General features: G+C 39.7%; 1 protein-coding gene across 1 annotated transcript; it reads right to left on the bottom strand.

Moving 5' to 3' along the window:
* On the bottom strand, positions 1–5,229 carry adgra1a (adhesion G protein-coupled receptor A1a). The gene is made up of 3 exons (XM_053341690.1): positions 5,099–5,229; positions 1,587–1,682; positions 1–1,495 (listed from the first exon to the last, which is right to left on the bottom strand). Exons 1-3 carry the CDS (start codon positions 5,212–5,214, stop codon positions 1–3), a joined length of 1,707 nt encoding a protein of 568 aa, XP_053197665.1. The 5' UTR covers positions 5,215–5,229.
* Positions 5,230–20,795: the final 15,566 nt, after the last annotated feature.

The raw sequence follows: 20,795 nt of genomic DNA, 5'->3' as shown, positions 1-20,795 counted from the left end.
CTATACAGTGGTTTCATTCTTCCAAGGTCCAGTCCGTATGTTTCCTGTGGCGTCTGACCCAAACAGGCCGTCTTCCTGCAGGCTCCTGTTCCTGCCGATGGTGCCTCGCCGGCTGATGGTGCCGTGCTGCCGAGGCAGAGTATTTCTTGGGAAACCTTTATGCTCCATCTCTACGCAGAGACTGTCCTTGTCTTTTTCTGTTGTCTTTGACATGCAGCTGTATGTGTCTGGGTCTTGCTGATATTGCAAAGTGAACGGTTCGGGTTTTTCAGAGCAGCTAGTTGTGGAAGAGTGATCAGCTGAACTGTAAATGTGCCATTGGCAGGTGTGGACCCCATGAGAAGGCAGAAGGAGGCTGTGACAGGAAGTGATGCTGTCATGCATGTTGTGTGCGTGACTGTGGCAGGAAGTCATTGAGTCTTGTACGCTGTGGCACGAGGTCTGGCGTTGCAAAGTGTGGCAGGAAGCTAGCTGCTTATCCAAGTGAGGGCTGGGGCAGGGCAGCTGGAGGTCTGGGTGTGGGCTGCTGCAAACCAGGGGTGAGCCTTCCAGGTGGTGTGCAGTGTGTGGGCTGTCCAAGTGGGAGCTGTGAACACTCCCGTCCATGCTGGTGGAGGTCATGTGAGAGCGGTAGTCCTGGAGGCGTGGGCGTGGGCGGTTGAAAGAGCGTGACTTAGTTCTGTCCGTAAGGCAGCTCTGTAGCGGCAGAGCAGGACGAGGGAGCTCATCGGGAAGCGACTGCGGACGTGGCGAGGACACCCGCTCGGCGAGAGGTGAGATGGGGGTTGCCACGACAGGACTCATCACAGCCACGCAGCATGGCCCCGTGTGATTGGGCGTGAGGGTCTGAGGTGGTGCAATTTTGTGGCAAGAACCCTGTACAAAGTGAGGAGAAAGCAGTGGCTGCTTGCCTGAGCACGGGGAGTTCAGGTGGCATTGTGGCTGATGGAGCTCTTGCCTCTGGCGTTGTCCGTTCCCATTGCCATCCTCCGTCTTGGATTTGGATGGGCAACAAGCCCACCAACGGTGCCATACATCATCACGTTTGGCACAGTGCTGGATGAGAAGAAAAAGTCCCAATGTGACACAAAACGCCCCGTACAGGCAGCTGAATATCATATCCAGAAAATGTCCCAGGGATACTGCCAGTGCTCCTAATGCCCAGGTAGCCAGGAACAGAAACAGGGTGAAGGCTGTAGCCCTGAGCTGAGATTTAAATGAGTGCTCGTTGGCCAGCACTGATACACCAGGAGCAAACGACGGACAATCGGCAGCGAGCCCGGAAGCTGCCCCAGTGTCAACGTGGCAATGATGGTTTGACTCACTGGATGATAACTGCTGCTGCTCCTCGCTCAGCACCCGCAGCTCATACTTCCTCTCAGGGTGGCGTTTGAGCTGGATGTAGGTGCACAAGAAGTACACGGACATGACTAAGACCAGAAGACTCATGGGGGCATAGAAACCTCCCAGGCTTGGTTCCCATGCCATCCAACAACTGAAAAAGACAAACGGAGACATTTAAACATTTATTTTAGTTCTTAAACAATGACTCAAAATATGATTACTCAGAAATAATGAATATTTACTATAAAGCATCATCTCTGCTTCCATAGTTATCCAGGCCAAAAGCTGCTGTAACTCCAACAATGATCAGAGGGATTCCGTCACTTACGAGATAAAATCTGCAAGACAAAGTGAAATTATTTAGTGCAGATGTTTGTTTAAGGGATTTCGGAGGGTAACAGAGGGAAATCCAGCTCAATAAAATGATCTCATCAAAGTAAAAATCTCTACAATTTGGGGTTATAAACTGAAACAACCTCTTGATTTTGATTGCAACAGTTTATCCTTTTGCCCTGCAATTCAGTACAGTGTCTCTGTGACCACACTTTGAAAGTAAATTAGTGCCGCCCATACGTACAGCATGTGTTCTTTCATATGTGGGTGTACTGGAAATCTCTTTATACCAGAAGGTCATAGTAGCTGAGGTGTGGGCTGGTATTGATCCAAGTAAGTAAAATACACTTCGATGCAATAATTGCCAGTTTATCAAGAAGTTTTAAAACTAGAGGCAAACCTGGCAGAACGAGCCCATGGTCTTGATTTTAACCCCAAAGATTCCACCCCTAACCCTAACCCTTAAAGTAACTGCACTTTTAATAATGACGAGTTCCCAGATCGGTGTAACATTTGGCACACAAAGGAGAGATGGTACAATTCTTTTTGTGGAGAATCACAGGGTTGATATGTTATCTATGGAAAAATCTTACACTGTGTCTCCTTTAATCTGTTACAGGAAGATGATGATTTAATCAAATCCACGATCCCATCCCAGTCATCTCCAATGTATTCTACACCCAGAACTGTCTCCCATTTGTGAGAGAAAGTACTTATATCGGACATGTCAGATTAAATTAATAGTGAGTAGAGGGATGAGATAAAGCGCTTTGCATTTTTTCTTGGTCAAGAATTAAATACTCAGCAGCATTAAATGGAGGACTGTCTGGGGATTGGACTACTAGCAAATTTATAAAATGCCTTATAAAAAAATGTTGGTAAAGGTTTCTGTTCAAGGAAAATGCACCAAATCTAATAACAGTGTGACAATAAGACTCTGTGATGCTTTGCACAGTCACACCATCCAGACTTAAAGTTTGTTGGTCCACCACTTTGATCCAGACTGAAACTTTTTAATAATTACTGGATGGATCGCCATGAAATCCAGTACACATGTCCATGGTACCCAGACAATGAATCCTAATGATCCCATTTCCCCAGATCACTGTACTTATAGAGCTATTTTCTAGTCTTTTTGACCACTCAAAGTGCTTTTACATGTCACATTCACCCATTCACACCTATTCATACACTGATGACAGGAGCTACCACACAGTGTGCCAACCTGCTCATCAAGAGGAGAAAAACATTCACTCACACAGTCATACACTGTTGGCACATCCATAGGGAGCAATTTGGGGTTAAGAGCTCGGATTTGAACCAATTAGTGGACAACCCGCTCAGCCTCCTGATTTACAGCTGCCTGCATTTAATTTAGTGAAACATCATTAAATTTAATGCGGACAATGTTTCTGCAAGGTAAGGTAACCACACCTTTACTCCAGCCCTGTGCTTCACACACAGACACAATGATGGTTGATATCAATCTTCTCATCTCACTCTCAGAAAGAAAGAAAATAAGCATTCCCACATGTTCAACTATTAAGCTCTTTGTAATAAAGATCAGTTTTTTATAATCTGGAACACTTTTTATAAAGCCCATGTCTATAATTCATTATGAATAAATAATAATGTGTCACAATCTGTTTGCAGCACAGTAAATTATAGTTATAAGCACTCACAATGCTTTATAACAATAATGCTAACACATTATAACACTTATAAGGTCAAGTATAATATTTGATAATTGCTGGAAACTTGCTGACATTTTTTGCAAGGATTGTAGTGTATTATAATTCTTGGAATTGTAATACATAAAAATCATGTCGGAACTGGCGCTGCACGTGTGGGGACAAGCAGTGGATTTATGGTTGTTGTGTTAGTTGTTTTTTGTACTGTCACTGCAAACCAAATTTCCCCTCGAGGGACAATAAAGCTCTGAACTGAACTCATGTATAATGCATTATAATCACTTTTATGATGCATTATAATGTGATTATAAGTTACTTTAAATGTTCATTGGGTGCTTTAAGTTAAGTGAGACAAACATAATTAAATCTATGTGTAGGGAAGGCGGGTCTTGAACTTTTCTAACACTGGGTCTTGAACTTTGTCTCCCCGACCACAGACCGCTACATTAACCAGTCAACCAGAGAAGTGAGCCACTGGCCCAGGGGAGGCACAGCTAGTGATCCGTGGTGATTAATCTCTAGAGGGCACGGACCTGAGCTGTGACACTGTGCAAGAATAACACACAAAACACTACGAAATGAATTATATGTTTGTACAGCGCCTTGGTAGCTGAGTGATTACTGCACATGCCACATAATCACAGCGTCCATGGTTCGATTCTGGCAAGGAACCTTTGCTGCAGGTCATTCCCCTCTTTCGCTCCCTGTTTCCTGTCAGCCTCTCTGACATGCAAAAATAAATTGTTACATGTTTAACAGGTCATAACAGAAATTGAGTACTCTAATTTGGCAACTTTTTGATGATGAACAACTGAATGATTTGCATTTCACTAATGTAATGTTGCCCTAAAAGTCTCACTCTAAAAACTAAATTGACTTAAATTATAGAGAATGCTATTTTATCTTTAGCTGTATATTTTACTATTATGATCACTCCTTAAAAAAAACATGTTAACACTCGGTAAGTCTCAGCCTTAGTAAGTGTTTGTGTCTATACAGAAAAGCGCTGGTACTGGGAAAATGAAAAAGTTGTGTCAAAGTTATCAAATTTAGCTTGAAGATAAGAAAAACTGTGAGCTTAGCTAAAATGTTGGGCGCTAAATCAAAGAAGCTGTACACAGTGGGAGGTGGTTCACAGGGACAAGAGGTGCCAACCGCAGTCAATAAATGATGCGAAAATTCTCTTTTATGTGATAAAGTAACTCAGTCGTAAAATGTGTTTCATTTTAAATTCTCGCCAGTTATTTGATTTTGATGGATCGCCTTCACGGCTCCTCACACTGTGCTGACAGCAAGGTGAGGAAGGATCACATAGCTGAGTATTGTTGTTATTGACTTTCTGCAAGTCTGCAAGGGCACTCAATGATGAACTGACGAACCACACAAAACACACCTGCTCCAAATCAGCTGAAAATCTTGTAAAAACAGAGAAAGAGGTGCGAGGGCATCATGGACACTGCTGTAATCGTTACTACGCAACACATCTGACTTTAAACCCTGATGATGTTTTTGAAAAGCGGGATGCGGCTTGTTGACAGAACCCAGTGAAGGAGTCATGATTAATTCACACGTTGCTGATTAGTGAATTCATCCAAACATTGTGCACATGAACACACACACACACACACACACACACACACACACACACACACACACACACACACACACACACACACACACACACACACACACACACACTAGAATCCTGCAGTCTGAGTCTGAGCTTATACCTGAGGATGGTTGGTTTGGTGCGAGTCTGGGCCGGTCTGTTCCTGTCGTGAGCACGAAGCGGGTCTTTGGACACATCTTTACAGATGTTTCTAGCGGTAAACGTCAGCCACAGCATGGTAGACAAAGAGGCATAGTGGAGCACGATCCCAACCTAATATATGAAGATAGAAACAGAGATTCACTTGAGCAGTCCATTGTTTAAATTAGCGTGTGTGTGTGTGTGTGTGAGATATCTGGGTAATCACCACATCACATATTGTGCTCTGTCCTATTATTTTGAATATAAACAATGTTATGTTAATGAGTGAATGATAATGAGTGAATAAGCACAGTCATCAGAGTTAGATATTGTAATTACATTTAATTTGGGGTTCATTGTTGTTAAACACAATGGAATTGGCCAAACACAGAATCCTTTTTCTAATTACTTTATTTCCATATTTATCTGCATACAAGTTACATACTGTGATGTGATACTGTGGTTGGTGAAATAAGTGTCACAGTGTTAGTTGGTGTCATGTTGGTTCTTCAGAGCCACGTACAGTACACCACTTAGCCCAGTGGTCTCCAACCCTGCTCCTGGAGAGCTACTGCCCTGTATGTTTTAGGTATCTCCTCCCTCTAACACACCTGATTGTAATTATTAACCCATTCACAAGCTAGAATCAGGTGTGTTAGAGGGAGGAGATACCTGAAACATACAGGGCAGTAGCTCTCCAGGAGCAGGGTTGAAGAACACTGATCTAGCACGTCAAACGTTCACCATGTTCAATACTTTAGATTGTAATTCCTCCAAAAGTAATATTACCATGAGCCTTAGCTGTACTTTGTGTTTACTACTAATTAGCAAATGTTATCATGCTACCACACTACACTCTGATATTTTTGTATGTCATTACTGTTAAAAAGGCCAGCAATTTTTAAATTAGGCAGTGTTTTAAGGTCACCTGCAGTCCATTTAAATAAGCAGAGCTGCAGCTGCATTCAATTAAGACTAATTAGTCAGTTCCTGTGTCTTCATGCCCACTAATCTTCTGTTCCATCCCCGGCTCCTCCAGTCCACATGCTGAAGTGATCCTTGGACAAGATACTGAACCTAAATTGCTGTGCCACTAATGTGTGAATGAGTTTTAGATTAGATTTCCTGATGAACAGGTTGGCACTATGCATGGATTAGTGTGTGAATGGGTGAATGTGACATGTAGTGTAAAAGCTTTTGAGGTTTTGGGAATGTTGGAAGGCTAGAAGGAGCTATATGAGAGAGTTAGTGTTGAGGTGTAGGTCCTAGTGAACCACCCACCACTTATTCACTTATTAATCAAATGGTGACTATTTAAATAAACTGGTGATCTGTTATCTTTTTATTTAACAAAAAGAAGAAGTCAGTGAACATCAGTGGATGTGCTCAACCAACACGTGAGGAGTCTTTCACTTCTTTCAGGTTTAAAGAACACATTTTTAAGCGCTGCTGAGAAAGTTGGAAAAATAACTCACAATTTGACACACAAAAGGTAAGTTGATCTGATTGATGCCCCCGGCAAAAACCCCAAATGTCAGCCCAGTGTGAAAGAGGAAGTTGAGGAGTGTGTGCCAGCCATTCCTGTTGATGCGGATCACACTGCAAAAAATGAATAGAAGTAAATGTCATTATTTACTATTAACCTTTTTTAACCTAAACAAGAAGACTTTAGAAATACAGTATACTGTTGAAAGAGAATGTGACTTGAACTTCTTTGTCCTTGAGAAAAGGGGGGAACATTTCACATACATGTGTAAGAACGAGCAAATGCATGAGTAACGTCAGTACAGCTGTAGCAGGAAATGATTAATTGAGACAGCTGTGACACATACTGCTCAAATGTCAATCACAAGTCACAGACACATTTGCAGGCTTTTACTTCTACACATCTCAGCTGGTATACCATTTATTGTCATTGTGAAGATAACTGGGGTGGTACATGTACATGCTCTACAGAAGCTTTAATGTAAAAAAGTATGTTTTTGGTGACTTGAAATTTCACTTTTTGGCTGTATGTCCACAGGTTTGAGTTCCAGGGATATTTAGAATCGTGTTGATGAAACTTGAGGAATAATAATGCTACAAAAATGTATTGATGTTGCAAAATGTTTGATTTTAACAGTTCCTGTTTGTCTTAACATGATGGCTACCAGGGAAGACTTGAAGATATAAGGAGCACCATATTTTCTGTTTTCTTAGCAGATTTAAGAATGCTTATCCACTTAAAGAGGTATCACCATCACAGGTAAGAGTGAGTGGTGCTGAGCCTGTGTGACGTCTGGTTTCTGATCTGAAAAGAGACATTTTAGGCAAAAAAAAAGTGAGTAAATATTAATCCTAACCCTTCACCGACTGTTCAGACTTCTCTTACCTGTGATGGACAATATAAGTCATGATGGAGACGAGCAGACAGAGCAGCATGACTGCTGTGCAGGCATACACCACTGGATGCAGGTAATCCCCGGGGTAAGGTGGGAAGGACAGCACTCTCTTTAAATCCTGCAGTCAGACAGAATCAAGAGAATTTTTGTTTGGTTTATTTGATTCAGACATGTTAAAATAACAAAATAGAATATACAGGCATTGAAATATAACACAATAGAAATGACAGCAAAATCTTAGATAAAAAACAAAATAATTTTATGTTCAAACATCCAATATTTGAAAGGGTGTAGGATGAAGTAACTCTTCTAGTCCTCCCCCCTAATAGAGAACATTTCAATTCACTAATAAATAATAATGTATTTTTCTTATCCTCAAGGACTGATTGAAAAAAATGAAGATGTTGAAATATTGTTTCCTTGTTCAGTAAAACACTAATAATGATTTGAACCATTTTATTGTTGCCAAAAGTTATTGGGGAAAACTACCTGTATGATCATCTAGTAGGAAAAACTTGAATCTGCATTGATTTTTTTATCCACTGTGAAATGTTTAAATCAGTGAAATCTTACAGTATGTAACTATGGTAATCTGCCACAAGTGACCAAACTGAAACACAGCTGAATATAGCCAAAGGCATGTGTCTTCGTAAAACAATGAATTCAATCAATACAACAATAACAATTGGAAGGCAAAACAATACAATTAACATTCAAACAGAAACCATTGAATTGTTTGGAGGGTTATTTTTTTGGATGTGCAGTTTTTTCCCTCCAGCGTTTATCTGTGTAAACCAATGAGGACTTGGTTAAGAGTGTGATGGTTAATTCATCAGCCTGCATAATTCAGACAAATCAACCCTGCAAATCTGATTTACTCTCTGGTTAAAGATACTGGACTGTCTCCCTTCTCCTCGAGTGTCTGGTTGACTAGCTGAACCAAACAGCCCCCCCCCCCCCCAGCCTCATCCTAAAAGGTCTGGGTGGGGCCAATGCAACGGCAAACGTCCTCACTCATCTCCAAGTGAATTTTAACAGCTGCCACAGACATCATCTCGTCCTTTTGTCACTGTGGGGTGCTGCCGAAACCTGCCAGCGTCTCCTCTGAGGAGATGAGTGAGTCCCTCTACCTTCCAAATTTGCTACAACCTCATCCTCTAAGCCAGATGTTATTTGTTTTGTTCCAAATATTAATATTGCATCTGTTATGTGCTACTTACTTATTTGTGTTTTGTTGTTCTTGTTTCTCTTTCTTGCAGCCTCCCTTTCGTCTCCTTCAACTTATTATTATTTCTGCATTTTTTTCTTCTTCTTTAAATTCTAGTAAATGGATATATCTATTTAAGAGACACACACACACACACACACACACTCTAAGAATGACTTTCCTTACATACAAATGCTTCACACCCACATAGGAACCTCTGCACACTGTATGTTCTGTCATGTGTATATGCCTAAAACAAGCCTCTCTGTCCAGTCACTGATCAGTGCTCTTTAATAACCTAATTAACTCAACATGTAGGACTCTGCCTCCAGCTCCTGACACTGACAACAACATGCTGTTGTGAGCTTTCAGAATGCTCATAAAAGCAATAATGATGTTGCCGCTGCATGTACAGCTGAAGAACAATGCTGCTATGAACCACGGCCATCCATAGCATCCTGCCTCACTCATGCTAGTCAGAATGAGCACATGAAGCCTGAAGACTTTGCTGCTGGAGGCTGGAATGTGCTGCATGTTTCCAAAGCCCTGCACAATTACTCAAGCCTCCTCCAGTATGGTTGCATTAAGGAAATCTCCTCACATGGCACCAGGATGGAGCAACGTATACGGAGTGGCGAGATAAATAAAAGGCCAAGACTGTGTGCATTGCAGTGTAATGTAAATATACAGTTATATACATCGTTGTAAATGAAGTGGACAAAGTGTTACAAATAGAAAGCTGTCTGATAAAAGGATTCGAGTCTCAAAACTAAAACAGTACTAAGTCAACAGTCTACCTTAAGCATTATCTTGAAAATATTGACAACATATATGTTATGTGAGGTTATATTTATGCTGAGGAAGTGTTCCCTGCTTTTCTAAATCTAAAGAAAAGCCCTTTAGTTTTCCCTAGATGTTGCAGGAAGTCACTGCACTGTAGTTGTAGTGTTGCCAGCTGCACTGACATCACTGTCTTAAAATAACTTGGTGCACATCATTAAACATGTAAAACATGGTAACAGGGATTTCAGTGTCTCTTGTAATATGAAATCAAATTAACGAAATATACATTAAAGTATCTGACCCTGAAAGCATATTTGGGTTATTATGTTTTTGCCTTTTGGAACAATCAGACAAGAGCAGTTTTGTTTTCTGAGAAGCCAAACTGCACTTTCCTCCCAGCCAGTCTGAAAGGATGAGAAGAGCCACTCTGGCTGGCCATTACAAAAGCCTAACACTGCTGAAAGAGTACAACTATTATTTTCATTGTCTAATATGATGCTTAATATTATTCAAATGTTATTCATATTAAAGTATCTGCAAGATCTTCATTTCCTTCTCTTTGGTGGCACCTGTGGCAATAAGCAGTAATTGCAGGTGTGTTTTTGGACTTCACTTCCCAGAGATGAAACACTGTCACCTGTGTGACGTCAGTCAGTTGGTAGTTGGCAAAGCTAACAGAGACCAGTAAAAACATTTGGCCACTTCACACACAAGTGAATTAAATATGAGTGATGTTGTGTAAGCTTCGCCTACCATCTCTACTGCTGGGACCAACAACTGCTGGGTGATGAAAACATGTCATTAACTGTGTGCTGCTTGTTATTTTTTGTAAGTTATAGGCTTAATCACCATTGAGTTATCTCATTCAGCAATACATATGATGTAACAGACACTTACTTAAATAAATTCAAGATCATTATTTTAAGTTTGATCTAAAATGTCAGAAAACAGTGAAGACAGTTAAATTTGCCCAAATTCCTAAAAACCCTGGCAATGTCTTCAAATTGCAATTTTTGTCCAACCAACAGTCCAAAACCCAAAGAACCAACCCAAATGTAATTTGCTATCACAGGAACCGAAGAACACCCACAAAGATTCACAACAGAGAAGGCAGAAACAAAGAATAATGTTTTTGTTTTTTTAAATGTGACAATGACATGTGGTCATATGTGAGCAGCATGAGTTACCTTACTGATGTGATGTTCAGCAACAAGTGCTCAAACTGCATTTTGGTTATGTAGACACCATGATACCAACATATACGGTTAAGGTTTGACAGAGATGACAGAACACATAATAATATTGCGAGCAATGCCATTTTAATAGTACTGCTAAAAAAACATTTCCTTGTACTAACATGTACTTCCAGTCGCTGCCAGTTTTCACCTTTTGATTTCATATCAATATGAAAGAAGTTGTCAAACCTGTCGCACCACTTTTACCACTTCAAGCCTGTTACAAACCATTGTTCCAATATTCTACTGTTGATCTACTGTTGTATTTAAGGTTCACCTACCAAAAAACAATATTGTTAGCATTACCATATTGAAAAAGTAATAACCAAAACCATTGCAACTCAACTCAGTGGTTTCTGGTGGAACCTGAACCCTGGAGATTAAAAAATGGATGCTGTATCATTTGAGCTACCCAGACTCTGATTCTGTGGTTGAGGGGTTTCTTTCTATCTGCAATATGGAGTCTGATCAGTATCATAATTAATGAATGCACACAGAACGATTCACTAAAGTATTTCAGGATTTATATATAAATGGCTCTCTCCACACAATATAATTAGATGCACGCAAAACTATGTAATATTGTATATAAATAGAAAAACAGCAGTTTTCATAAAAAACATATTTGGATGTCGTTACATTTATAATGAAACTGTTGAATCTGCATTTACTCACTGCAGTTGTGCAGTTGTGAGCAGTTTGAGACTCTCCTGTTGTGGCTCCATTCACAAATGTGTTTTTTTCAACAGGGCCACAAACAGAGACGGCTCGCCATCAAAGTAGAAGTTGCCTGTTTTAAAGCTAAACTAAATAAATAAATACCCTAAATAATGAACATGATTCATAACATCTTTTACACACTTTGCAGATGAAACGATGTAAAAGGAAGCAGAGGCAGCAGAACCAGCTCGGGGGATTTTCAAAGTCACTGCAGCCATTTAAGTAAGTCCGACTTTGATGTGTTTGTAGTCTTTTTGTGTGCATGACTTTATGGAGCTAACTTCTCCTTCCAAACACTGTTTAAACTGTGTCCACCAGCCAATGCTAGCAATCCTAGTAGGTTTGTAGGTAAACTAACTAGTTGCTGGGGCTAACAAATTGCTGTTGTATGCTAAGATTACTTGTTTGCTATTATGAGCAGTTTTGCACCTCATTTGCGCATTCATGTCCACTTATGATAGAAGTTATCTGGTTAGTTAACCCTCTTCAGTCATGTATGTTAAGGATTAGTGGTGTAATGACATGCTTTTTTGGTTTGTTAAGCCCTGTGTGGTCTTGGTGTACATAAATGGGTATATTACCAGATGTGTTTGTGCCTGCACACTACGAATTAAATATATGGAAATAATGTTCCAAATAATGTAATAAATACCATGTGTCCTTATTTGACAGTGGTGAGTCATCTTTGGTAGGCTGATGCATGAACTCACTCTATGACTGCACCAGGATAACCTGGAGACGGCCAGGGGCATATTTGATTTGAAATGAAACAATGACTGAAACCAAAGTGCTGACTTGGTCTTAAATAGTTTTATTGTGTTCACATGCATGCTGAGTGAAAAGTGAAGCAACCATAGCCCTCTTTTTTAAGACAGTATGCCAATTTTAAGACAAGGGGGAGGACATTCCTAAATATACAGCAAATGCACATATACATATACGCATATACAACAATGTGGTTAACTTTGTTGTAAAATATGTACAAAGCATATGCTGTAAAAATACCAAAATACTCTGTTTTCCCCATGATATGTTCTCTGACATGATAGAAGTAGACCTGCATATCATGACTGCTCCCCCAACTGTGAAAAACATGACAATGCACATAGGGACCAATTATGTTGTCAACAGTCTGACGAACAAAAATTAGGTTTTATTAATGTGTTGAACCAAGTCAGCTCTTTGAATGCTGTTGTGTTTATCAGTGGCCTTCTACTGCCAGTCAGAAGAGGAGTTGTGATATTCAGCAGATTGTTAGCACTAAACACATGGCTCTCAACTGCAAACCAAACAGGAATAAGACACACTAGTGTATGACAGAAACCTCAGGAAAGGAAAGACACCTCAGCCCTAACCCTAACCCCTAAACCCCCCCGCCCCCAACCCCCCTCCACCAGTTTTGACACATTCGTCACAGCTATGATGCCCACTATCTACCCCCCTCCATGATGGTATCGGAGTCATCCTCTGTCTCCCCAGCCTAATAAAAGCACAGCACGTCTGGCTGTCTGTGTACAAAATACAGCAAGCTCTAAGTGATATCTGCTGGGTCCAGGCTACAAGGCTAATGGCACTAATGGTTCTCCCTAGGAAAAGCCTAATAAAAAGGAGGCACTCAACCGGTTCTGCAAATGTATTAAATTTAGCATCCATTCCTTGTCAGCCACAGCATGTCTCCAGCTATGTTCCTAAATATCTACAGGCCACCGTAATACTGTGCAACTTTTTTTAATGATTTTGCTTAACTGCTGGCCATAATCTGTATTGACTTTGACTATGTAGTTATTCTTGGTGATTTTAACATCCACGTTGATTGGTCTTACTCACCTCCAAGGGTCTCAGAATTTCTAAAGTTGTAACGACTGACTGACCATCTCTGTGAACACAAGTGTTCAACAGAGGTTCCATGCCTCTCTTGAGTTCGTAGATAATTTCAATTCTAAAATTGCAAATGTTATTGGTGCCATTTCACAGACTAAGGTAAAGGTGGACCGGTATCTCCATGAAGAAATGCCATAATGGTCAGACTAAAAAACAAAAGTAAAAAAGCTGAATGTAGGTGGCAAAAAAATAATCATCAGGTTCATCATGAGCTCTTTAAGGAGAGACTTTATGATTTGGAAATGAGAAATGCAAGAGGGTCCGTCTTCCCGTAGCCCACACCACAGCCCAGACTGTCCTTGTTAAGGTCTTCAATGACTTCCACTCAAACACAAGCTATGGCTGAATTTCAGTGTATAACTGGATCTTATTGGAAAACTGGGTGGGACATTCTGGTACAGTACTATATTTGTCTGAATCCTACTTTAAGGACAGGGACTACTTAACACATCACATGGAGTTCCTCAAGGCTCCATTCTGGGGCCTCTTCTATTCAACATGTATATAATCATATGACCAGGGGACTATTATACCATACAACCACTGAGTAAGCGTATTGAACAGATCAATGACGGGATGAGCCAGAAAAAGACAAAACTGAAGTGATTGTTTTTGGAGCCAAAGAAGAATGATTTAAAGTCAATCAGTGATGTTAAAAAACACAAACCAGAAAGCCAGAAATCTTGCTGTAGTCATGGACTCAGACCTGAATTTCAACTGTCACATTAAGACAATTACAAAGTCAGCCTAATATCAGCTTAAGAATATATCAAGGATTAAAGTACTTAAGTCACAGCAGGATTTGGAAAAATGTATCCATGCATTTATCTTCAGTAGACTCGACTACTGTTACAGTGTTTTTACAGATCTCTCTTAAAAGTTTGCAGCTGAGTCAGAACACTGCTGCTTGAGTCCTCACTAAGACCAACAAAAGTGGATCACATCACTCCTGTTCAGAGGTCTTTACAATACCACTGTTAGTTTATAAAGCACTGAATGGATTAGGGCCAAATATAATTTTGATCTTCTGCTACGTTATGCACCATCTAGACCTGTCAGGTGGTCTAGGACAGGTCTGCTTTCTGTCCACAGTGTCAAAACTAAATATGAAGAAGCAGCACTCAGTTTATCCACCACATATCTGAACAAACTCTCAGAAAACTGCAGGTCTGCTGCAACTCTCAGCTCTTTTAAATGAAGGCTGAATACTTCTGTTTGCAGCTGACCTTTATTAAAACAAATAATTATTCATTTCTTACACTGCACTGTAACCTTCATTCTTGTATTTTATCTGTCACATTCTATTTTAGCTTGTATTTATGTTCTATTCTGTTAGCTCTCTAAAGAACCAATATGTAATATACATGTACTGCAATAACTCATACAATGACCATGAGATGTTAGCAGAGATTAAGGAAACATGCTACATAGAATGACTGGCTTCTGTGATTATAATAGTACAGCCAGTATGTTCTCCTTTGACATTTTGTATTCTGGTGCAGAACATTTGCTTTTGTTTTTTGGCCTGTGTGATTCAGCCCACTGCCCATTCAACCTGATCATGCATGGTGCTGAAGTAATTTTAACACATTACGTGCCACCACCCTGTAATGTGGTGTTAAGAGGTTGGGGTCATTTCACTTATTCAGATTAATGCCCCTTTCAACACCCCAGGTTACATGATATGAAACAATGGCACGCAAACACAGCAATTAGAATGTGCACACAGCCTTTGCAGTACAACCTTGAGAGCAGCCAGCTGTGTGCATCAGTACAGATCAGTTAGGTTAGAACCAATTTTATTTAACCTTGTTTCGATGTAAGAAAAAAAACTTACATTGTATTATAGTATCACGTATTGCATAGACCACAGAACACACCTAAACAAGGAAGGGGGGGCATCATTTCAAGGATGAAAGGCATATTCATTGAAACAGATATAGGTCTATATTACTGATGTATGAGCATTGAGTAACGTTACAGTACCTGTTCTCAGTCCAACATCACACGCTACTACATTTACATGCATAATAAACACATACATACTGAAACAAATGCAATCAGATTAACCCCTCTACCCCTCCCATTAAAACTCACACACAACAGGGCAATCCTATTTATCCATACACAATGAAACAATAGCAGACAACAAACATCCAGGCCACAACCAAAACACATCTTGCCGCAAGTCTAAATCTAAATCTACAGAATATTATTATCACAAGTCAGCGCTCAGGAGATAAATATCTTATACACACAGAGACAGTCAGGGTGGGCAGAGGCGTGCACGCACCCACACGCAGTGAAGTTAAAAGTAACCAGCACAATAGTCCAGCCATACCATAGAAAATGACTATGACAGTAATATCTAGGTTATGTAAAAAAAAAAAAAAAAAAAAAAGAAGAAGAAGAAGAAGAAGAAAAAAGCCCTGACTTACTTAAGTCTTCCTTGAACTTCCCGAAGATCAATCTGTGTCGCTCATTTTGCTGGACAAATTCTTATGCGACAGCATGTCCATTTGTGCCAGGACATCCCAGTGTATATAGCTGTAGGCCTACATCAAGTCATTAAGCCTTCTCTTCATCAGAGTTGAATGTATGGCACTTTCAGATGATGATGTAGTGACTGGGATAGTGAAAAACAGTCTCAACATTTTGTGCAATTTCTTGGCCACAGGGACAGCATTCATTGTGTCTGGCAACATGCTCAACTGTGCACACACACAATCAAAGTCAAAATAAGAATGTTATAGAAGATGTGAGAGTCACCACTTTCCCTGGGGTTCTTTCCACGTCCACCACTATGGCCCAGTTCAGTATTCAGCAAGTCAAATTCCTCAAAAGTATTGTTTCCTGTAATACTCTGATTGGCTCCGAAATGTGTGGTTGGTATCCTTGAGCCCAAGGAGTCTCTTGTTACTTGTTCCATCCTTAGAGGCCTCAGTCATCTTTTTTGCAAAGTTGTCAAAGGCATTATCTGACCAACGCGCTGAATGAAGTTATAGCGACTATACTTTGATTTGTCTTGTAGCAGTGTTTTTCAGTGTTCAGTGTTTTCGGGTGTCTTTGACAACTGTTCAGTTGGAGAGGCGCACATCGATATAGGTGCTGAATTGTTCAAGAAAGGCTAGAATGCTCTAAGGTTCCCAACCGTGTTCATCATGACATTCTTCCTAAAATTCTTCCATCACATTGGTGGGCATTGGGAATACATGGTTCCGTTTGGGGGGATTGCTTGATCAGTTGTGTGGCACAATGTCCAACGCATCCTGAATCACTTGGCATTTTTTTCCCAGCAACTTGAAGGCATAAATTTAGGAAGTGTGCCAAACAACACACAAATACAGCTGCATGATTGTGCACTTTAAAGCTGGCAGCATCTCCCTTCAAGTGGCCCGACATGTTGGCACTGGCATCTTCTGCCTGCCCTCTGCACAACCCTGGAAATATATTGCACCGTGTTCCAAATGTCATTTAGCACAGAGACAATTGTGTTAGCATTGCTTTTTTGGCAAATCAAAAAGATTGATAAAATCTTCACTGTAAACCACCCAGAGAATCTCAGAAGCAGGCTGTTCTTTGTTTGAAATGTCTCTGGTTTCATCCCCAAGTGTTGCACAATATCTATCCTGAATAGGTGACACAACCATTCATAAATCATCAATACATGTAAGTGTATATTTCTGATTTGGTCTTTGTATTACTTTTGCCGCTGTTTAGTTGAGCCAATTCATGACGAACAAACATCATGATGTTGTTGATAAAGAATGCACGTGAATGAACGTAAATGAGATGAGATAATTCATGTCATTCACTTCGCACGTCAGTGATTTTACTGTTTTGGCTGATCGGTGTATGTATTACTGGAAACTCTGTGATCTTCTAGAAACAGGGTGGAGGTTTCCGGCACAACTTCACCTACTTCAAATGGGCATGGAGAAGGGAAAAGAGTCTAAAGAAGTCAAAGCTTCAGCAACACTTGTAGTATAGAACAACTTTATTAATAGACCAACATGTTTCAGCTTGCAGCCTTTATCAGGGTTATCGGCCACAAGCTGAAATGCATTGGTCTATTAATAAAGTTGTTAGTGTTGTCTTTGAACTCTGTGATATTCTGCTTGTTTTATCACACAACATGGGTTTATAAAAGAATATGAATTGATTTATATGACAAACTGGTTTAAAGTTTTATATAAATGTAGGAGACATTGTGCCAGTTGTATTATACTTCTTATTGATCCCCTGTATGATCCATAAATGTGTTAGGAGGGCTTTGAACTTGATATAAATCTCTTGACAGTAATATTGATTACAGTTGGCTACAACAGTTAGCTAGTTTACCTACACACCAATTAGCATTGCTAGCATTGGTTATCCTCTGAAACTAACTAACTAACCCTAACCCTCTCTCTTTTATTTATTATTATTTATTACTGGATACTTAAAAATGTAATACTCACTTGACTACAGTCGTAACTTATCCTTCAGTTACCCAAAACCTGTTGCTACCTCCTGTACATATACATATATACTTTCCTGTACATATACATACATATACATATACATATATATATATATATATATTTACAATGCATATACTCGCAATTTGCGCACTGTTTTGCACTTCTCCCGGTATTTATAATGTGTGTTTTTACTGTGTAAGATGTGTGTTTTTATACTACTTTGTGTGTTCTTATTCAACCTGTACTTATTGCGATGTTGCACTGGAACTTAAATTTCCTGAGGGGAACCTCCCCAAGGGATCAATAAAGTTACTATCTATCTATCTATCTATCTATCTATCTATCTATCTATCTATCTATCTATCTATCTATCTATCAATTAGCTATGCTGTGTTTAGTAAAAGAAGTTTTTTAAGTGCGTAAAAGAAGTTATGAATTATGTTTAGGCTATTCACTTTATTTTAAAGTTCTGCTACTGGTCTACAAATCACTGAATGGTTTAGGTCCAGAATACATGAATGACATGTTAGTAGAATATAAACCCAGTAGAGCTCTGAGATCTACTGACTCAGGTCAGATAGTTGAGCCCAGAGTTCAAACTAAACATGGTGAAGCAGCTTTTACACAACTGGAACAAACTACCAGCAGAACTGAAATCAGCCCCAACTGTGAACACTTTTAAATCCAGGTTAAAAACATTTCTCTTCTCCTGTGCTTATGATTGAGCTCTTTTAAAGCACTTTACATTTTAATCTTTCATTTGCACTCTTTGTCCTTTTAATGATTTTAAAGCTAATTTATTATTTTATGCTGCAATCATTTTATTTATGTCTTTCTATTTTTCTGTACTTTGTTTTTATTATGGGGGTGGGGGGTGGGGGGGGGGGGGGGTTAATTGTATGTTTTAAGTTTCTCAAATTACATGTTTTTCTGTTTTATGTAAAGCACATTGAGTTGCCATTGTGTATGAAATGCGCTATATAAATAAAACTGCCTTGCCTTGCCTTGTCTTGCCTTATTTATTTGGTTGAGCTCTAATCAAATTGAAGCTGCAGCCCACACGCTTCAAAACATCCAAATATGTTTCAGATGAAAATTGCAAATAATTCTAAATACAAGTATTTGTATTTCTATTACATATATTTAAAACAAGAAATAGTTGTGTTTGCATCAGAAATACATTTGTCAACCTTATACCTTATAACCTTTATAATACAATACAATAAAATATGTTACTGCAAAGGCCAAACTAGGGTTTGATGTCTTTTAGTGTCACACATGTGAAGTATACTTAGGATCATATATTGTTCTGGTAGATATGTATGTGTTGGATATACAGCTTTCACACTTAATGCATTATGCAAAGTAGCATTTTCATCTCACTATATTCTTCATTGCTATGCTGCTCTAGAAGGACCTACATGACTGTAGCGCTGTACCTTAAGCATGTGTGGATGCCCAACTAAGAGAACTGGTCAAACTAGACCTTTTGACCTGCAGTCTAACACTCTCCTGACTGAGCTATTTAAATAAATAATCTGAGCTAGCTGAAGGTGGTTAATGCTGAACATGTGTGCCGATATCTGCAGCAGATGTGGTGTTCTCAGGCCATATGACCCTCTCAAATAGGTGTGTTTCCACATTTAAGAAATGTATATGTAAATGGAAGAGGACCCACTCCCTAAAGGCTCATTCTAAGGTAACAAAAACACAAAGTCAGGTGATTATGCAATAATTAAAATATTCAATTTCTACCAAGTCGGTTCTGCTAGATGCCACTAAATTCTGCACACTGGTCTTTATAGAAAGATCAATCGTCTCATCTCATTCTCAGACAGGAAGCAAATAAGCATAATTACAAAAATGTTGAACTATTTCTTTAATCTGCACTGAATGACACACATGAAAGAACCCTTCCAATGCAAACTACTGAAAGGGAAAATAAACACTAAAACATAAATAGTCATTTTTGGGTGACAGCAAATTGCTGAAGATACCGTTTCATACATTCTATGAAATGGGAATAACTGCACTTTCATTTTAATACACTTGCATTAATATGATTTGACCGAGCTCAGAAGGCTTAGCTGTAGAGGCAGGGATGTGGAGGAGGCTTAGAGAAAGTGACTCATATACAGTAAGTGATGTGCATCTCCTGGACAGGTCTAGCATTCCTTCTGTGTGAAGAGGCAAAACGTGCCTTCAAACAACAGTTAGCCCTTCTCCTTTCTTTCACTGGAACATGCTCCTGCGCGTGCATAATTCAAGCTGAAGATTCCTGTGGAGGCAGCAATCACGAGCTAACTTGGCTCCATCTTTACGACAGCGTCAACTCGCTTTTCCCTTTGTGTTCCAAGGCCTTGTATTTTAGAGACACTGTCATGTCTTCCTCCTCTCATCTCTCTCTCTCTGGGACAGCATGCTCTCTCATCACGCTTCACTGAACAACCCATCTATTAGACAGAGCATGACTGATTAAATCCTTTGCAGATCCCATAAAATGGAAAAAAAAGAAGAAAATGCAGGCATGCACACACAGCGGCGGAAGATCTGTGCACACTACTCTCCATTTATCTCAGATGACTGACCACGCGCTGTGTCACTACGTAAGATTTTGTAATTAGGGTTGTTTTTGTTCCCAATTTGATGCCTGTGCTGTTGTGTGAGCATGATTTGTTCAGCATCAGAGCTTAACACCAGCTTACAAGTGTTACAAGGACTCCAGATCCAAGTTTATGTAAACAAGAGAAATCATATTTGCTGCTAAATATATAGTTGATTGGTTGAAAGTAGGAGCATTCATCTCTTGTATTAATCAATAGAAGATAAAAAGGCAATTTCTCTCCCAGTCTTACTTCCTACTGTTTATTTTTCTGTAAACTGTACAAGCTAGATCAAACATTCTTGTGATGATTGGTTGAGTGTATCAGACGCGTTTCGTTGCTATCGGCGATGTTCTGAGTGGATCCGCTCCATGTAGAGGGGCTGATCAAGGTCTCCTTTAACC

Source organism: Scomber japonicus, chromosome 20, assembly GCF_027409825.1.
Source record: "Scomber japonicus isolate fScoJap1 chromosome 20, fScoJap1.pri, whole genome shotgun sequence".
Classification (NCBI taxonomy): Eukaryota; Metazoa; Chordata; class Actinopteri; order Scombriformes; family Scombridae; genus Scomber; species Scomber japonicus.
The sequence above is the reverse complement of the archived record's forward strand: the minus strand, read 5'-3'. Positions and strand labels throughout refer to the sequence as shown.